The 18,809-nt window shown below is 39.8% G+C and overlaps 1 protein-coding gene across 2 annotated transcripts in view; it reads left to right on the top strand.

The window, feature by feature from the left end:
* The window catches only part of JMJD1C (jumonji domain containing 1C), a 179,283-nt gene that overhangs the window by 135,307 nt on the left and 25,167 nt on the right, over window positions 1-18,809 (top strand). Inside the window, exons 4-10 of one of the 2 annotated variants that reach the window (XM_066619792.1) lie at window positions 7,184-7,289; window positions 8,819-8,943; window positions 10,275-10,418; window positions 10,509-10,695; window positions 10,771-12,452; window positions 14,578-14,750; window positions 15,036-17,215. In XM_066619792.1, the coding sequence (XP_066475889.1) occupies window positions 7,184-7,289; window positions 8,819-8,943; window positions 10,275-10,418; window positions 10,509-10,695; window positions 10,771-12,452; window positions 14,578-14,750; window positions 15,036-17,215 (4,597 nt within the window). Of the gene's footprint in view, window positions 1-7,183; window positions 7,290-8,818; window positions 8,944-10,274; window positions 10,419-10,508; window positions 10,696-10,770; window positions 12,453-14,577; window positions 14,751-15,035; window positions 17,216-18,809 lie in introns of those variants that run through there. The other variant, XM_066619793.1, reaches the window with a different exon arrangement.

The raw sequence follows: 18,809 nt of genomic DNA, 5'->3' as shown, positions 1-18,809 counted from the left end.
CTCTGTCCTGCCAGGGAGAGAAATCCAAAATTCGATGTGACCTCCTGGTGTGCCTTTTTGGGCATGGGCGGCAAATTCGTCCCCTTTCTGTCTTTGGAGCTCACAGTGGTATAGAGGTGTGTACCCATTGGGTAAAATGGGAGGTAGACACTAGAGAATTGGTCCTCCCCCCCCCCCCCATGATTCCTGGACCTTCTGTCAAAAATCTTGGTATGGATAAAGAGGAATGTTCTTAATATGTGCAGTATGTATAAGTGAAAACCTTAAACCAAGAGCACTTATAAAGGGGGAAGTGTATTTTTCTGTATACTCAGCACAAATGGGGCTGCAAAACAGTCCAGAACAGAACATGCCCTGATGCTGGAGGACTTTTTGGGAGGCCACAGAAGATTGCTGCTTGAAAGGGAGAGTCTACCAAATCTCCATGTTATGCATGAACTTGTTCCTGCATGAACATGCATGCATGAATATGCATGAACTTGTTCCTATTTTTTATTTTTGTTTCCTTAAACTGATTGGGTGAGGGTTGAAACAGCCTAAAACCATGAGCATTAGCCACTTAGAGTTTTCTGTAGTTCTGACCCTGTTTGCACATGCAAATGCTTTTTATAGTTTTTAGGCAGCTTAAATTGAAAGCCAGTGGAATGTTTTTAAAAATAATATGACCACTGCAGGGGAGTGTACGATCAGAGTTGGAACCTCAACAAGGGTTAATAGCTAAAACCCCCATGCCTCCTGCTGCAGTTTGGGTTTTTTCATACCTTTCCGCTAGTTTAAAGAAACAACAATAAAAACAGCTAATGTCTTCTCTACAATGTAAAGCTTAGTAAGTCTTTTTGAAAACAACCCGGAAGCAGGAGTTGGTTCAAAATAAAGCTGCAAGTGTTTTGATTGGAGCCAGGAGGCTGAATTGTATTACTCTGACCCCCTACCATGTACACAGTTTGTTTCTGGGATTAATTCAAAGTGTGGGGGAATATGACTTTTAAGATCTTGGAACCTGAATGTATGAAGAATGACCTCTTCCCATATGTACGTGCCCAAGAACTATGATACATTCTGAAACTCTTCTCACAGTCACTCTGCTGCCGCCCCCCAGTAACTAGACATATAGCAGGTAGGCACAACAGACAGGATTTTTTTGTGGTGGCACTCAGGATATAGAGTGACATGTTAGAGGAGGTTTGCCTGCTTCCAGGGCCAGCCCAATTGAAGTGGTTGCCTCAGACACCAGATTGGTGGGTGAGGGTACCTATCTTTGTCCACTTCCTTGTTTCCAGTGCTCCTCCTTCTCCTTCCGCTCCTGGATTAGAAAAGGAAGAGGGGGACAAAAAGGAGGAAAGTTTGAGGAAGAGAGTGCTGAGTGAGAATATTGGGGAGTGGAAGTCACAGCAGCTGGCACATCAACAGGTTAGGGTGCCAGCATTTGGCATGCAGCCTCAGACGTCAAGAGGTCGTAGAACATCCATGTCCAGTTCAAACACTGCTTACTTTTTGACAATCAGCAAAGGCAGTCTTCTTTCAGTCATCTTTTTCCAGATTGTGTCTTTAAATATGATCTTACTGTTTCTTTTTCTGGTTTCTGTTATTTATTGTTTTTAAATTACTTTATTGATATTATTTTTATTCTTTTGCTGTTATATTAATCATCTGGTTTTGTTAGCCACTTTGAATTATTCATTTAGAAAGATGGGTATAAATATTGGAAATAAATGACTTACTAGGAGGTAGTGTAGAACTTCACTGAAGAACAACTTGTTTTGCTTTCTCAATCTTATGGAGCTCAGGGGACCATTATAACCGTATCAGTTTAATACTTGTCTTTCAGTAGGTCTTACATGAATGAATTTAATTGGCCATCAGGGAAGATAATGTGATGTGTCTACAGTGATTCATTCATAATTTGTACAACTTTATATGAATTTTAAGCTCTTGGACAATGAGCCCCATATTCTAAGCTTTAAGTTCTTTGCTGGCATAGCATCTCCTTGGTGAGTGTAATCATATGCTCAAGTATTTCTGTAGGAATTAAATCAGTTGAAGAATACTATTACTGTTAACCCACTTAGGAGCAAACTTTACAAAAGCAATGTTGACTGGGATTCAAAAAACCATTTGTATTCATGCACAGGTCTTGATTAACCCAGTGAATTTGTTGATGTTTTTGGAAAGCTGATCCCCTTTTTGTGTCATAAACTGCTTTTGAAATTCTCCTAGTTTCAAAAGCAGTTTGGCTGTGGTATGAGAGCCTGTTCAAGAAACACATCTAAAGCCGCCTTAGGTTCAAAGAATTAGTTTCACTGTTTTTTTAGTCCTGGGAGTTTTTTGAGCATGTAGGAGGAGTATTTTCATAGCCTTAGTTACTCACATACCATTGATATATTAAGAAATGGGCAATGGTTTGTTGGGACCAAACTACATGCAATTTGGAAGATTATAAAGAAATTTTTTAAAGCTTAAAAACAGGAGCCGGGGGGGGGGGGAGAATTGACTTCAGGTAACAGCACTGGCGAAGCTGTATCAAACTTTCAAAAACATGCAGATTGAAGGTCAAGCTACATATGACCAAGTGATCTGTGATCTGATCTCCCAACATTTTTGTTAAAGCTTTTAAAACTTTGTTAAAGCTGAAAAGGGGAGAATTCTTCTCTTCTACCCTCTCTGGGATGCTTTAAAATTTGGAGGTATTTCTCTTAAACGTAGCTTTCAGCATGCATTTTATCACTTAAACTAATTTCCCTCCCACTTCCCCGTTTAAGATGGCACCTTCAGTTAGCCATTAACAGCCTTAAATGGTTTCCTGCCATTTGGTGTATTTTATGGCACAAACTTAAGCTTTCGTTTTGTATGTATCCCAGCTTTCTCTTCATTAATGCAAACATATGTCCCTCTGTTTGAACCTTTACATAGCATGGTAATTTGCTTTCCAGACAGAAAAATGCTCAGCATGCTGCTTACCTTAAGCAAATCATGAATATTTTATCTGGTCCCCATGTCAGGATCTGTCTACAAATTTTTTTTTTGTATTTTACTTAAAAACTTGAGCAAGGAATGGTATTTTGTAACTTAGAATCAGTAAGTGTTGGCCTTGCATCCCAGATAACACACCCAGAACCTGACAAAGTGCTGAAGTGCACAATCCAGAGGAGGATTTGGGCTGCCTCAAGTCCCTTGCACCAGCCCAGGAAGGTCACAAACGTGCCATAAAGCACTTTTGCACCTTCTCAGGAGTAAGTCACTGAATCCAGCCTCCGTGGCGGCTTTGGCCCAGCTGGGCTGATGCAAGGCTCTAGGGTGGGCAGGGAGGCGTTCTTGGGCAGGGGGGAAGGGCACGTCATGGGCAGCCCTGGGGGCAGGTGGGTGGGCGGGTGGGGAGTGGGAGGCAGGGCTGGGATCTTGCAGTTATGCTGGATCCCAACCCCCGTTCTCGGGAAGTTCAAAGTGGCTTCAAGATGCTCAACTTTCCTTGGAGTTGTGCCACCTCAAGAGGTTGCACAAGTCTGAGAAGACCCATAGGGGCAATGACGCCTTACCTCTGGCTGAGCCGCTTTGGGCCCCTGTCCTGCGCTGGATACAGCGCTAGCCTCTTGGCTTGCCTGGTTCAGTGCAGGGTAGGATTGCACTCTAATTTGAATTGGTCAGTTTCTCATTCTCGGTGAAGGCAACAAAGTTATTATGGATCATTTGGGATTATTATGAAGCCTCTTATTCCTTGACACTTCACCCATTTTGTAGAGACCTTCTAACAGGTCTTGCTGAGGACAGACTCAGGCACTCCATTATTTTGGATCCAGATGCATTATTCTGGATTACAGATCAAGTGCCATGCGATACGCTTCCTGATCAAAGTTTGAGAGACTTAGATCCTGTTGTCAGGCAGCACTGGTGCTACGGCTGCAGCACTGGCGTGGAGTGTTGTAAAAGTGCTGTAAGGTGTTTTCCAACACCCAGATAAGCGACACCAATTGGAAGGCCTGCAGTATCCTGCAGGTGCTGCATCACATCCAACGTCTGGCCAGTGGCAAGGGAAGGGTGGTGGGAGGGTATTCTGGAGGTGGGGAGGGTGTGTTTGGAATGGGGGAGGGCACAGAGGGGGCGGTTCAGGCCCAGGAGGAGGCAGGGTGACGGAGCAGGCTTCTGCCACATCTAAACCCCTATCCCAGGCCTGCCGCCATTATATGGGGATGCTCAATTCTACACCAGCTAAATAGTTTGTTCACATTCAAGTAGCCCCATTAAGCAGGCTAGGCACCAAACAAAGACCTCCAATCTGCTTTATCACTGGATTCAGTATGAACCCAGCGACGCTGCTGCACCAGCACTGGATAGGATGAGCTGTGCAACTTCAAACTGAATTCAAAATTACAACTTTTTTCCCATTTAGTCCCCCTCCATATCCCATTCTTGGAAAAAGGGCTCTGGGCATTTTCTTAAAACCAACTGCACATTGTTCACTGTCATTTATCCTTATAGGATATGGGTATAACTTAGAAGTATCATACCCTTAAGGAAAACCATCTGTTTGGGCTTCTGACTCTGGTCAAAGGTCCTTTCCATTTATGTGCAGAACTTGGTCATATACTAATATGCCACCAGTCTTCCTTGCTTCTTTTTCCCACCTGCTCCCTCATATACTTTCTCTCAACTGTGGGTTGGGACCCACTAGGTGGGTCACGAGCCAGTTTCAACTGGGTCCCCATTCCTTTCAATATTTTATTTTTAATAGATTTGATGCTCCCATGATATGGGACTACATTTGGGGAAATGTTACACATCTGTACTTTTAACAGGCTACTCTGTATATGCTTTTAACAATGATAGTAAATGGGACTTCTCCTGTGTAAGTGTGGGTAGGATTGCAGTCTAGAATTGTTAAAAATTTTCCAGCTTGATAATGTCACTTCCTGCCATGACATCACTTCTAGTGGGTACTGACAGATTTTCATTCTAAAAAGTGGGTCCCAGTGGTAAAAGTTTGAAAATCACTGCCCTAGCTAAATTTCTTACACCAGTGGTTCCCTCACGTTTAGCACCAGGACCCACTTTTTAGAATGAGAATCTGTCCAGGACCCGCCAGAAGTGATGTCATGACCAGAAGTGACATCATCAAGCAGGAAAATTTTTACAATTCTAGGCTGCAAGCCTACCCACAGTTACCCAGGAGTAAGTTCCATTACTGTCATTGTTAGAAGGATATATATAGAAGCTTGTTAAAAGTACAGGTCTGTAACTTTCCACAAATGCAGTCACATATCAGGGTAACATCAAGTCTAATATCTTAAAAATATAATATTGAAATGGAGACCCACCTGAAATTGGCTCGTGATCCACGTAGTAGGTCCCAACCCACAGTTTGAGAAACACTGCCTTACATATTTCTAGAGTCTATGCTACTTCTCTGTGTGTGCGTGCACGCGTCTATTTTTCACTAAGAGCAACTCTTTCCCCCTGTTTTCTTTCTCTTCATTCATTAGCGTCTTCTTCCATTCCCCTTTAGAAAGTTAAGTTTCTCCTTACACTGTTTCTCCCTAGCAACTAATGCTGCTTGGGGTGTTTGTGAGTGAGTTAGTGAGTGAGTGAGAGAGAGAGAGAGAAAATTAGTCGATTTCAGTGGCTGCTCATTTATTTTATGGCATTTTACTCTTGATTTTCCCTATACATTTATCCACTCAATAAATACTACTGTATGTGCACCATATCTCCATCTCTTTCCATCTCTCTCATTGTTGATAAATGCCAAGCGCCATGCAGGTATGGTATGCAATTAGCTTTTGGATATCATCCCTGCCTATGTGTGTGTTTTTCCCTCAGTGTGTGTGTTGCTACATGTGTTCTAGAGCACATCTGGTAATGTTACTCACTTTCAAAACAGAAGGTAGTCCCATTAAAAATGTTGCTTCCCTCCTCCCATGCATAATTTTTCAACACTTTTTTTGCATTTGTTTAATATTACTTTGCTTTTAATATTATAATGCTTCGGCAGTCTCTATTTCTGAAAGAACAAGATAATCCCATTTGCTTTCTGTGATGAGTTCAGATGTACATCCACATGCATAGTTTCAGTGCTGAACAGAGAGTAACAGGGAGTGAGAGAATGGTAACTGTGTTCAGAATTGAAGAACCACCTCAAACGAAATTAAGTGACAAACTACATAAGCATGGAAATATGCTTCAGAGTTGATTTTCCAAATGGAAGCAGCACTTTTGCTTTTAGAACAACCATGCAGGGTGACAATTCTGGTCAGAACTGGGATGCACTGGAGGGCAAAATTGCTTTTCCCATGTGTGCATTTTTACACCTGAAAAATCACAATGATGAAGAGGACCGGGTGTGTGACCGGGCAACCTTTGGCAACCCCATTCACATATAAAGCATGAATCTGTTCTTTATGTGAAAAAGAGTACATGGAGGAAGAGAGCAAACCCTTCATTTTAGTTCAATGCAGCTAGCTGCTACAAAGTAAAGTTAGGGAGGGTTCCTTCTTTTCATCTAGACCAGGGGTACCCAAACCCTGGCCAGGGAGCCACTTGCGGTGCTCGGGGACTCCCAATCTGGTCCTCATGGAGCCCCCAGTTTCCAGTGAGCCTCTGGCCCTCCGGATACTTGCTGGAGCCCATGCTGGCCTGACGCAACCGCTCTCATTGCGAGGGCAACTGTTTGATCTCTCACGTGAGCTGTGGGATGAGGGCTCCCTCCACTACTAGCTGTTTCACATCTGTGATGCGGCAGCGAAGGAAAGGCCAGCCTTGTGCAAGGCCTTTTATAGGCCTTGCGCTATTGTAAGACCTTCTTTCATTCATACAAGTTCCATCTCTAATATATTCATTTATGTAAATTTATTCAAACAGTGGTCTCCAAACCGAAGGACCACTGCATTCAGAAAAACCATTCCCTGTTTCATGCAGCGCTTATCATTCCACACTAGTGCTGCTTATCTTCCCCTCCAATCATCACAGAAAAGCGCTTCAACCAGCTTCTTTTGCCTAAAAATCCAGGCATAGAACCTGCTGAGGTGACCGAGGGGTTGGGAGGAAGAAGGAATCCAAATAGTTACGGCAACTTGAAGATGTAACTTGACTGAAACTGTTTTTCCCCCAAAATGCAGTATTTTCATCAGATCATTGGATTTCAGAATTGTTTTCCATAAAATGTTCAATGTATTCTTCTTAATTTCTGCTTTAGGATGATGTAGACAGTTTAAACCCAGTTCTCAGGGACAACCCACAGCTTCAGGAGGAAGTTAAAATCTGGGTGAAGGAACAAAAGGTGCAAGAGATTTTTATGCAAGGTAACTTTGAGAAAAATTTAAAATTTATATTATTTAAAATGTTTTAATTAAAATGTATATTGCAAAGAGAGATGTTTCATTTTCTAAATTTACTCCATTGGTGTATGTTCATATTTTTGAATCTTTAGTTTTAGAGAACAGTTCAGCAATTTCCATTCAATCTGATATATTAATTCTGCAGTTTATAATGGAGAAACATAAATTTCAGATGTAATTATGTAAATCATTCCCTGTCATGAGAATCATGAAATTCTTTTTCTCTTTGTGTATACTGTGTGTTAAAAAGTAACCTGCAGTCCAGCACTGGGAGCTGATGTGCTGCAAAAAAAACACCAAGTATGCATGAGTACTAAACTTTCTCTGAATTGCTGATCAAGTTTATGCTGTAAATGAAATATAGCTTTATATATTATAGATGAGACACTTCTAAGTTAACAGAGTGTGTTGGTGTAGCGCATTTTGGAAGGGTTGATAATGCTTTTTCAGTAGATTCACTTTTCCATAATAAGAGAATGAAAGCTTTCCTGGATACAGACCAAAGACCCATCTAGCCCAGCACCCTAGGCTAAGTAACTACAGTTACTGAAAACAGCAAATTATCTGTAAGCCCTCATGGATAGTGGCATACCAGAGATAGCTTGCTCACCTGTGTAAAACAAAGTACAGAAGAGAAAAAAATTTCCGCAGATATGATAGCATAAAAACCAGTGCATCACATTCACTCTCGTAACCCATTTATATATGAAGCATTTAAGCTTAAAAAAAAAAAGCCTAAAGAATAATTTGGTCTGATACAGTTTCACACAGGCAAATCCTATTGAAACAAACTCTTATGGATGACAAAAAAGTGAAACTAGTAGACTATAGCCCAGTCGTTGTACCCTTTAATGTAGTGCATGAATTTAAGTCTGTTTCTAGACCAAATTAACTGTTCTGAATACTTTGATATTTCCTGTTTTTGAAATAGCCTTTAGAAGTTGTTTGCTTCTGGTCAATATCAGATTTACAATTTTATCAGCTTTTTTTTTTTTTTAACAAATGCGTGTTTTCTAAACAACACAGTAGCCATAAGAAGGAGAAAAGACTGCTGAGCCACTTTGATTTTCTGGAACTACTGCAGAGGAAGCAAAAGTTCCATGGTTACTTTTGCGAAGTCTGCACAGCTGTGAAAGCCAGAACTTCAATAACAAAATTGTTCCTACAGCAAAGACATCTGGGCATGGAAACAGTTGCTGTACAACTTCTATGCAATGAATAAGGCTTGCTCTTCAGTGTAGCATTTGGAATCTTCTAACCCTTTGCCATTATAGGCTGCAAAATTAAGAAATGTCTGTTGAAAAGATGATACTTATAAATGTATCAGTCTATTAACTCTTACATTGACATTCATAAAAATGCCTCTGTGAATTCAAAATATAATGTGCTGTAGCTTTAAAGGTGTTTCCTGTACTGCTTAACAAAATCTGGAATTGTATTTTTAATGCAATAATTCTCAAAAACACTTTTGTCTTTTTATTTTCTTTTTCAAGGTCCATATTCCTTAAATGGCTATAGGGTGAGAGTGTACAGACAGGACTCTGCCACCCAGTGGTTCACTGGTATAATTACTCACCATGATCTATTTACTCGCACTATGATTGTTATGAATGATCAGGTAACTGCTTCTTCCATTACTGAAAATACAGTATTTGTCTTTCTAAAGAGACTTATGTGCTGAGGCTTGTAGCCCTTAGCCTTAAACACTATAAATTATTAACCAAATGAGTTAAATATCATTGTAAAAGAAACAAGGAATATATATATATTTTAAAATATATAAAATATATATTTTTTTAAAATATATATTTTTCCTTATTTTTTATTATTCCTTATAGTTTTTGTGGCTAAATGGCTGCATAATATATTTAAACTTCCAATTTTAAAAACTTAATTTCTTCTTCCGTCATTGACAAGTGAGATAAAACACAAGAAATTCTGTGTATTTGGAATAATCTTTTTCTGTGTTTTTCTTAGCATGCTACTGATTAACTAAGGTATAATCACATCAAGTGATTATTGTAAGTGGTTATAAATGCCTTCTTTTGAGCAAAGAGAACTTGTATGCATATTACAGCGGTCTTGGTGTTCTCATGGCAATAATGAAGAACAGAATGCAGCAACATTTTCAGTTTGCTTTCTCAGTATTGAGATCTATTTTTTTCTGAAGCAACTTCCCCACCCCCAGTCTAATAAATCACATGTTGCTATGGAAGTGAAGGCCAACCTAACCTTTTATCCTTATTTCCATTAAACACTGGTTTATAGACTTCATGAATCACTTTCTTATCCATTTTTTCCTCCCTGATTGAAATAACCTCCCTCTTCTATCTTTACAGTTAATTCTTATGTTATTTTTTTTAATTTTAAGGAATTCAAGGATTTTTAATTTAGAATAAGGAGTGGGAACATCAGCCCTGTTCTGGTAAAAACTGAACATAAAAGAAAAGAATGCTGCTTCTGCATTCCTTGTGTAACTCTCTACACACTGTATTCAACTGCCCTTTCAGACACTAGAACAGGGGTGTCAAACTCGTTTCATACCAAGGGCCGAACAACATTCATAGTGCCTGCTGAAGGCCAGAGTGATGTCATTAGGCAGGAAATGTCATTAAACAGGTCATAACCAAAAATAAAAGCACTTTTTCTCACTTAGGAACTCATTAGCTGCAAATGACAGAAGAGAAAATACACAAATCTTGATCATATTTCAAGATATGGGAGAGCCCAATTTTCACATGGGCTGTCCTTGTAGCAGTAACACCTCAGCACTGCTCAGCAACTGAGAGCCTGAGGGCTGGATAAAAAGCTTCTGCGGGGTGCATCTAGCCCCCGGGCCTTATGTTTGACACCCCTGCACTAGAACATACATTCTCTGTTTACGACTTGCATTCATATGAAAAATATGGAATGGGAATTCATTGCAGTTTTTTTTTCCTAATTAATCAGGTCTTAGAACCACAAAATGTTGATCCTTCTATGGTTCAGATGACCTTTCTAGATGATGTCGTTCACTCTTTGTTGAAAGGCGAAAATACTGGCATTACATCGCGGCGCAGGTCTCGTTCCAACCAGAACAGCAACACAGCCCATGTAGATACATTTTAATTTTAAACTATATTACTTCTACTGTTTATCTGTGTTTAATTAGACAGTGAGAAATATTTAAATGTTTTCATCTAGGGTCATTATACCCGGGCACAAGCAAACAGTCCCAGGCCAGCAATGAATTCCCAGAGTGCAGCACCGAAACAAAATTCACACCATCAGCAACGGAACACTCGTCCAAACAAAAGAAAAGGCTCTGATAGTAGTGTGCCTGATGAAGAGAAGACTAAAGAGGAAAAATATGACTGCATGGTTCAAGGAGGTAAAAGCTTTTTGATGATGATAGGAAAATTATTGTTTCTCAGAACTGTACATAACTAATTTTTTTTCTCTACAGAGAATCCCAAGAATAAGAACAGACTCTTTCTTTCCAAAAGAAGAAAACCCGAAGACGATGAAAAGAAACTGAGTTTAAAGAGACAGCGTACCGACAACACCTCTGACTACTCTGAGAGCAGTGACTCAGAAAATTCAAATAAAAGATTGACAGACTCTTCGTCAGAGCAAAATTCAGAGAACGAATTGAAAAGCAAGAATACTTCAAAGATAAATGGGAAAGAAGGAAAATCCCATAACAGTGGTGTGGTAGAGGAACAAACGTTAATAGACAGCCACCCTCCCTGGCATGAAATCCAGGAAGAAGAAAAAAATCAAGAGGTAGAAAGACCAGAGTCAACAGACTTGGAGCTGCAGGAAATCTCACTCCATCAAGCTGAACAGCTGGCAATTTATGATCGAAATGCCAATGATGTGCGCATTCAAGAGAGCAGTATAGAAAAGCAACACCCCAGGGAGCTCCTGCCAGTTGAACAGTTTGTGCCCAACTGCCCTACACCAAAACGTTGTATGGATATAAACATTGAAAACAATTCAACTAATGAAATCCAGGAAAACATATTAAATGCTTTTAGTTTGCAAACCTGTCAGAAAATGGAACCTCATAGCAGTGATACAAAACATCTGTTTACAAGTACAAACTTTCTAGAAGTAAAAAAATTGGAACCTGATGAGAACTGGACTACTAATGTCAGCAAAATGGATTCGATGCAACAAAAACTTATGAAAAATGCATCACCGAGTGAACATCTAAACTCTGAAAAAGAAAAAGTTCAGTATGGCTCGGTGTCATCTTTAACTGTCATTTCAGTAGCCGAAGAGGTTAGGGTGCAGAAACAAAGTCCAGTCCCTGATGCGATGAAGTCAAAACATGTTCCTTTGATTGACAATCCTAAAGTCAAGTCAAATTCCTCTCCTGAAGTTAAATATAAACACACCCTGTCTCCTGATACTGTGAAGTCTAAGGTTCTTAACCAGAACAATCATGTTACTGGAGTAACAAGGTCAGCAATTAAAACTGAGCATGATTTGCCTAGGTCTAGCTTCCATCCAGTTCCAGCTAGAGTTAGTTCGTTAGAAGCTACTAAAAGTCCTCTTATCATTGACAAGAATGAACATTTCACAGTTTACAGAGATCCCGCTCTTATTGGACAAGAAACGGGAACTAACCATATATCACCATATATACATCAGCATAACTATCCTCCTCATTCCACTTCCCATAGAACTTGTTTAAATCCAAACACTCATCATCCTGCATTAACTGGTGCATCCCATTTATTAGCTGGATCCTCAAACCAAGCTCCTTTATCTGCTATTAATACTCATCCTCTTAGTGGTGCATCTCACCATTCTGTTCATCATCCACATCTACTTCCTGCAGTGTTACCTGGAGTGCCTACAGCCTCTTTGTTGGGAGGCCATCCACGACTAGAGACTGCTCATGCTAGCAGCTTAAGCCATTTGGCATTAGCACACCAGCAACAGCAACAGATGCTTCAGCACCAGTCACCACATCTTCTTGGGCAAGCTCACCCCTCTGCTTCGTATAATCATCTTGGACTTTATCCAATTATTTGGCAGTATCCAAATGGAACACATGCTTATTCAGGACTTGGAATACCGTCATCTAAATGGGTCCATCCTGAACCCTCTGTTAGTACTGAAACTCCTCTGAGAAGAGTAAGTCATGATGAATTCTCAAATTATTACACAGAGAGATCATGTTATATTATTAGCTTATTATATTATTAGTTCATAGTGCTTATATACATTGTAACTGCAAATTACTTTCATGCATGATGATGCAGTCTAAATAATTGCTGCTATTTAATCAAGCTTTGGAGATAAGCTGATAGCATGTAATAGTGTTGTATTTTCTATACATTTACTAGTGGTATGGCTTTGATGTAAAAATACAATATATTTTTAAGTATTTAAATTTGCTTTAAAGGTGGCAGCTTGGGAGCCCTTGATTTAGTTTTTTTAATCAGTTCTTTGGGTGTGCACATGTATCGGTTCTTAATAAAACAGTGAAGAGTAGGGTGTTCACTTTTTAATGCAGAAATTTTAGCTCTGCCATTGTTATAAAAGTTTATAATATGCTGAGACATTTTTTAATTTCAAAGTTCAGACATAAAGTTTACTTTATGAAAGAGGTTTTCCATCTTTTACGGATGTTTTGTAGCAGTAGAATGCAATATTTTTAGGGTGGTGGATACCCAGTGCAGATGCGATATTAGCAACATGCTTACCAGTGGCATGTCTAGAGAGACACGGGCCGCACTGGGTGACGTGCAAATGGGTGATACCACTACTGGCCAAAATTTGTAAATCTTGGTGTTTTCAAATAATACCATCATGTTTTCTATCATTCAATGTGTAATTTCACACAGAATTGAATGAAACAAACCACTTGGAAATATCTCTATTCTGTCAAAAGTTATAGCCAAAAGACCAGCAGGGGCAGGACAGACAGTGGTTCATCACCACGCACACTGCCCACCTCCCACTGCATGGGAAGAGGTCCATCATGAGGGTGGCATGCTGGCACTAGGTGACGCAAACCCTAGTGGCGCCACTGATGCTTACCATGGTTAGTAAATGAAAGAATGCCAGGGGTGTGAATTTGGTACACAATACCCCTGAAACCTACCCCACCCAAAAAAATTTTCCAACTCTGACTCCACAGCCTGTTCAAGGCTATGGAATTGGAAGCAATTTGGGTGGGGTCAGCATCAGAGATCTTGTACCTACTCCACAGCCCTGAAAATACCAGCATCTCCCTATGGAACATCCCTCCTTCCTTACTTAGTGTTTACTAAGGTCAGTGTTAAATCTGCACTAGTGCTGCTATCTGTTGACTTTTCAACCAGGATTAACTCTATTGAACCTCCTGGCTAGCACCAGCACAGACTGCACCATAGTTATCCAGGGTAAGGGATGGAGGGGTTGGGATTAGTGGAAAGCATGTAGTAAATCCCCGTTATCCTAACATTGGTCATGATATAGCTTCCTTTACATTTGCACCAAGCCTGATTGGCTGCTTAACCAACCTATCAAAGAATATATTATTTCTGATGCTAGCTCATATTTTGTGTTATAATGTGAATCACACAAGATTTCTTTTTCATGTGCCAGATGGGTAGTATTAGCCAAGGCTGAAATGTCAGGTTACTTTTTAAAAAGTCATATAGAGGTATCCCCCAGTATCCGCTGATCTGGTAGCCTTGGTTTGATTTATCTGTGCCCATTACCTTCATTTTTATTCTTACCAGTAGCACCAAGAATGAGTGTTTCTTGCTTTTACAGGATGCTATAAGCATGAAGCTTACAAGCTTCCTGTTCACTGAGTCATCCTCTCTAGTGTCCAGGCTGCCAGCCTGCTTGCCATCTATAAACTTATGCTTATAGTGTCCTGTAAAAGCAAGACACATTCATTCTTGATGCTACCAGTAAGAAGAAAAATGAAGGTAATGGGTGTGAAGACAGGGTTCCCCTGTATCTCCAGTTTCCTGTGGGGGAGAAGGACCTGAAACATTTCCCCGGTGGATACGGGGGGATGCCTGCGCAGTGTTGTTTTTTTTTCTCCTAGTCACTTGTAAAATAAACTTTGTCTTTCAATAAATTGTATTCTGTGGCATTTCAAAATTACGTTAAAAATCTTTATTCTATTAGTTACATCTCAGCCATTGTTAAAACAGAACATACTTTCTGTTTGCTATTCAGGGTTTTTAGTAAAATGGCGTGTTGATGTTGCTTGGGTACCAGTCATAACTATGAAGTCTGATTTTGTTACTATTAACAGAATACTCCTAGTCCTTGGTTACACCAACCCACCCCTGTGACCTCAGCTGACAGTCTTGGGTTACTGAGTCACATACCTGTAAGACCATCCAGTGCAGAGCCACATCGACCACTCAAATTGACGACACACTCTAGCCCTCCATTGTCAAAAAGTATAGTGGATCATCATAAAGAGTAAGTTTGCATTGTTTAAATCTGTAAACACAAAGGTAAGGAAATGCTGAAGGTGTAAGGATGTGAAACTAAGTATCCTGTTTTGCTTCATCAATTTTAGTTATGCATCCCATTACAACAAAATGTGACGAGCAATAAACTGAAAAGTATACTAATGAGGAAAATACTGGCATTGTATATTTTGCATTTAACATCTGAAGGAAAGATCTTTTAAATTGTGTTTAGTATGCAATTCACAAATTCAAAACAGAATTAACTGAGTGCTGTTTTGTATATTTTGTACAGTGAGATGGAAAGGAAAGGAATATTTGAACCTTTACTTTCGGTTGCAACTACTCCATCGAAGTCTGATGTAGAACACAACAGAACACAGCCTGCAAAAGAGGGCCATTTGCAGAGACACTTTGGGGACCCATTGCAAAGGTCGCTTCAAGAGACAGGGGAGAGGCTAAGCAAATATAAAGAAGAACACAGACGGATACTTCAGGAAAGTATTGAGGTTGCTCCTTTTACAGCTAAAATCAAGGCACTTGAGAGTGAAAGGGAAACTTATTCCAGAATAATGCCATTATCCTCTTCTAGTCCAAAAAGCCATGGAGTAAAACATGACAAAGATTCAGAACTCTATAAAATGAAGCATTCAGTGCCACAGAGCTTGCCTCAAAGTAACTATTTTACCACCTTGTCCAACAGTGTAGTGAATGAACCACCAAGAACGTACTCATCCAAAGAAGTTTCAGGTATGGGTGCTGATAAACAGAGTAGTTGTCCTTCAACAACAGCTACTGCTCAGTCACACACTTCTTTCACTTCATCTCTTTCAAAACCACCACCTTTGATTAAGCACCAGCCAGAGAGTGAAAGTTCAGTAAGCAAGATAACAGAACAACTTTCACAGCAGGTATCCTCTCATTCAGTAAATTCTTTTAGAAATGACTCCAGAAGTCCTACTCAATTATCAGTTTCATCCTCGAATACACTCCGAACCATGCCTGCGTTACACAGAGCACCAGTGTTTCATCCTCCAGTTCATCATAGGCTGGAGAGAAAGGAAGGAAGTTACAACAGTCTTTCTCCACCTACCCTAACTCCGGTACAGCCAGTTAATTCTGGTGGAAAAATCCATGAATTACAAAAGCCACCAACGTTAGTACCTGAGCCCAAGGAAGCACAAAATATCTACAAAAGTGCTTTGGAGCAAAAATTTTCAGATATATGGAAATGTAATAATATTTCAAATGATAAAATGGAATGGCACGTTGAGAGAAGTAGTAGAAAATCACCTTCTGCCACAGCTTCTGTTATTGTACGTCCACCTTCAAGTGCAAAGTATGATACTGTGTCTGTAGTGCAGTCAGCTTCCAAAGAACGGATTACTGAAAGATCACTATCGGGGACTAACCAAACAGATTGTCTGAAACCTCTGGAAGTCAGAGAGACTGGAAGGATTATTTTGCCAAATATTAGCTCGGATGTAATTCATGCCCAGTATGAAAAGAACTTTCCAGCTGCTTCCCAAGGCGGTTCTCTCAGTTCTGTCACAACTACTACTACAGCTATACTCTGCAGTACCAAAACAGATGGAATCACATCTGTGGCCGCTACTGGTATTCCGAGCATGGGCAGTTCAGAAGTGACTTACTGTCTGTCAAATGCAACAGTGACCTGCACACCAGTAGAGAGTTCTGTCTCTCGAACCATAAACCAGGAAGTTGCACACTTACAAGAATGCTGTGTCAGCACCACAGCCTCACTTACACTACCCTGCAGCAAAACAGAAAATACTCTTCAGGCCAACTCTGGATTTTCTGGACCATCTGATTTTATTCACTTGAAAAAGCACAAGGCAGCATTGGCTGCGGCTCAGTTTAAAAGTAGTAGTGCCAGCGATACAGAATCTAATGCTGTGAAAAATCCAATATATCCAGCCTCTGTTTCCCTAGACAGTACTGTCATCTCTAGTACAATAAACAAAGCTAATACTGTAGGCAATGGGCAGGTTTCCCAGAAAAGTCAAGCAAACTATCACACAAAACTGAAAAAAGCTTGGCTCACAAGACATTCGGAAGAAGATAAAAACACTAATAAAAAAGAGAATTCAGGGAACAGTGTATCGGAAATTATTAAGCCATGTACTGTTAACTTAATAGCTTCAACTTCAAATGATTTGCAAAATAATGTAGATGGTAAAATTCTGGTGGAGAAGCTTGTGAAAGAGGAGAAACACACAAGGAGAAAAACAAAAAGGGCTTATGAATCTGGCTCTGACAGTGGAGATTCTGATGAAAGTGAGAGCAAGTTGGAGCAAAGGACTAAACGGCAACCTAAGCCAACGTACAAAAAGAAACAGAATGACTTGCAAAAGAAAAAGGGGGATGCAGAAGAAGAAATAAAACCAAATGGTGTTCTCAGTAGGAGTGCCAAAGAAAAGAGCAAACTAAAGTTACAGAGCAACAGTAATAATAGTAAGTATATACAGAGTTACAGATTGGAACCGATAAGAAAATAGTTGTTTTATTATGGTCAGGGTTGCATGCATTCTGTGCCTTAAACACCTTGCAAAACTTTGTGCAGAAAAACCCTGAATTCTGTACCCGGCATAAATATGCATATGTAGTGCACAATTCAGCTTCTGCTAGTCATAGGGATGAACAAGATGCTGTGCACAGCACCAAAGCTTCACTGCTGCCAGATACTTGAGTGTCCACCAAACCTTCCTTCCTGTTGTTTCAGCCTCAAGGAATGGAAACTTGCCTTTGAAAAAAATTAGAGTAGAGTTTTTCAGTATGCTGGATCTGCTCTTGCATAGCACAGTTGTGGAATAAGATAATATATCCTCTTTATTAGTAGTTTCTTTAGTATCTGAAAATATTATGCTTGAAATGAGTAGTTTCAAAGTTGGCTTGCTGTTGATAGTCTTGGCACAATCAAAACCAACAGCTTTAAATAGAAGATTGACAGTTTAAGATTGAACTTTATTGAAGATTCTGTAAAACCATTTTTTTGACTGTGTCTGCACAAAACATGGAAGACATAGGCTTGGTTCAGATGTAACACCTAAGCATGGTCTGATGCTGTAAACATGTTTTGTGTTCATGTGTTTCTTCCTCCCTCTTGCTCTTTCCTGCCTTCTGGGTTAGTGGCAAATCATAGCTACTGTTTCATCTGAACTGGGCAGACTATGGTTTATGCAAACTAGAATTGCAAACAACAGTTTCAGATAAATGATAACGGGCCAGGTTTGGATATAATAGCAGACTGTGGTTTGCCACTAAGCCAGAAGGAAAGAAATCTGAGCATGTGGGGGGAGGGGGTGTCTAAGCAAAAGGCTTTTGATGTAGTACCATAGTTTGACATTTATGTCTGGACCTACCATTTTAATTGTGATTTAGTATGGAAGGATGTACTCTTACACCTAATTCACTAGTAATAATATTGAGGTCAGTAATTCACAACCGATTAGATGGTACAAATGGGTTTTTTTATTTTTGAAAAGGATGTGTTAGTTTACAGCTGTTCTTCCTGTGTGCACAGAGATCTTAGACAAAGATTGGTGTTCTGAACACACATATACTTTTATGGCACATTTATCAAGGGAAATTATACACGTAACTACTTCATAAACCTGCTCAACAGAATTGAGTGCTACAGTAACCTCAGGCAACCTAAAGCTGCATCATGTTGGTTTATGAAGGAGTTGGTTTATGAAGCATGCAATTTCTCTTGACTCTACCATTGAAATGTGTTGGGAACACCAACCTTTTAGTTTTTTGTGTGCTTCTGCATTGCTTTACAGCTGTATTTGATCTTCCTTTTGTTTACTAATCTTGGTCATCTATTGAATGTCATAACTGGACATTTCTTTCAAGCAGACCATGCAGATTTTCATTATCTGTTGTCATACATTATCCCAGGCTTTTATTTGTTCTAATAAAATGTTTGCATTCTTTTTTTGGCTGATCAGTTTCTGCTATAGTAAGTGGCACTATTCCAATCCTAGAATCCACTTTCTGTCTCCATATACCCAATAATGCCCTTTCAATAGCTAATAACCCTCAC

This window comes from Tiliqua scincoides, chromosome 3 (assembly GCF_035046505.1).
Source record: "Tiliqua scincoides isolate rTilSci1 chromosome 3, rTilSci1.hap2, whole genome shotgun sequence".
NCBI lineage: Eukaryota > Metazoa > Chordata > Lepidosauria > Squamata > Scincidae > Tiliqua > Tiliqua scincoides.
The sequence above is the reverse complement of the archived record's forward strand: the minus strand, read 5'-3'. Positions and strand labels throughout refer to the sequence as shown.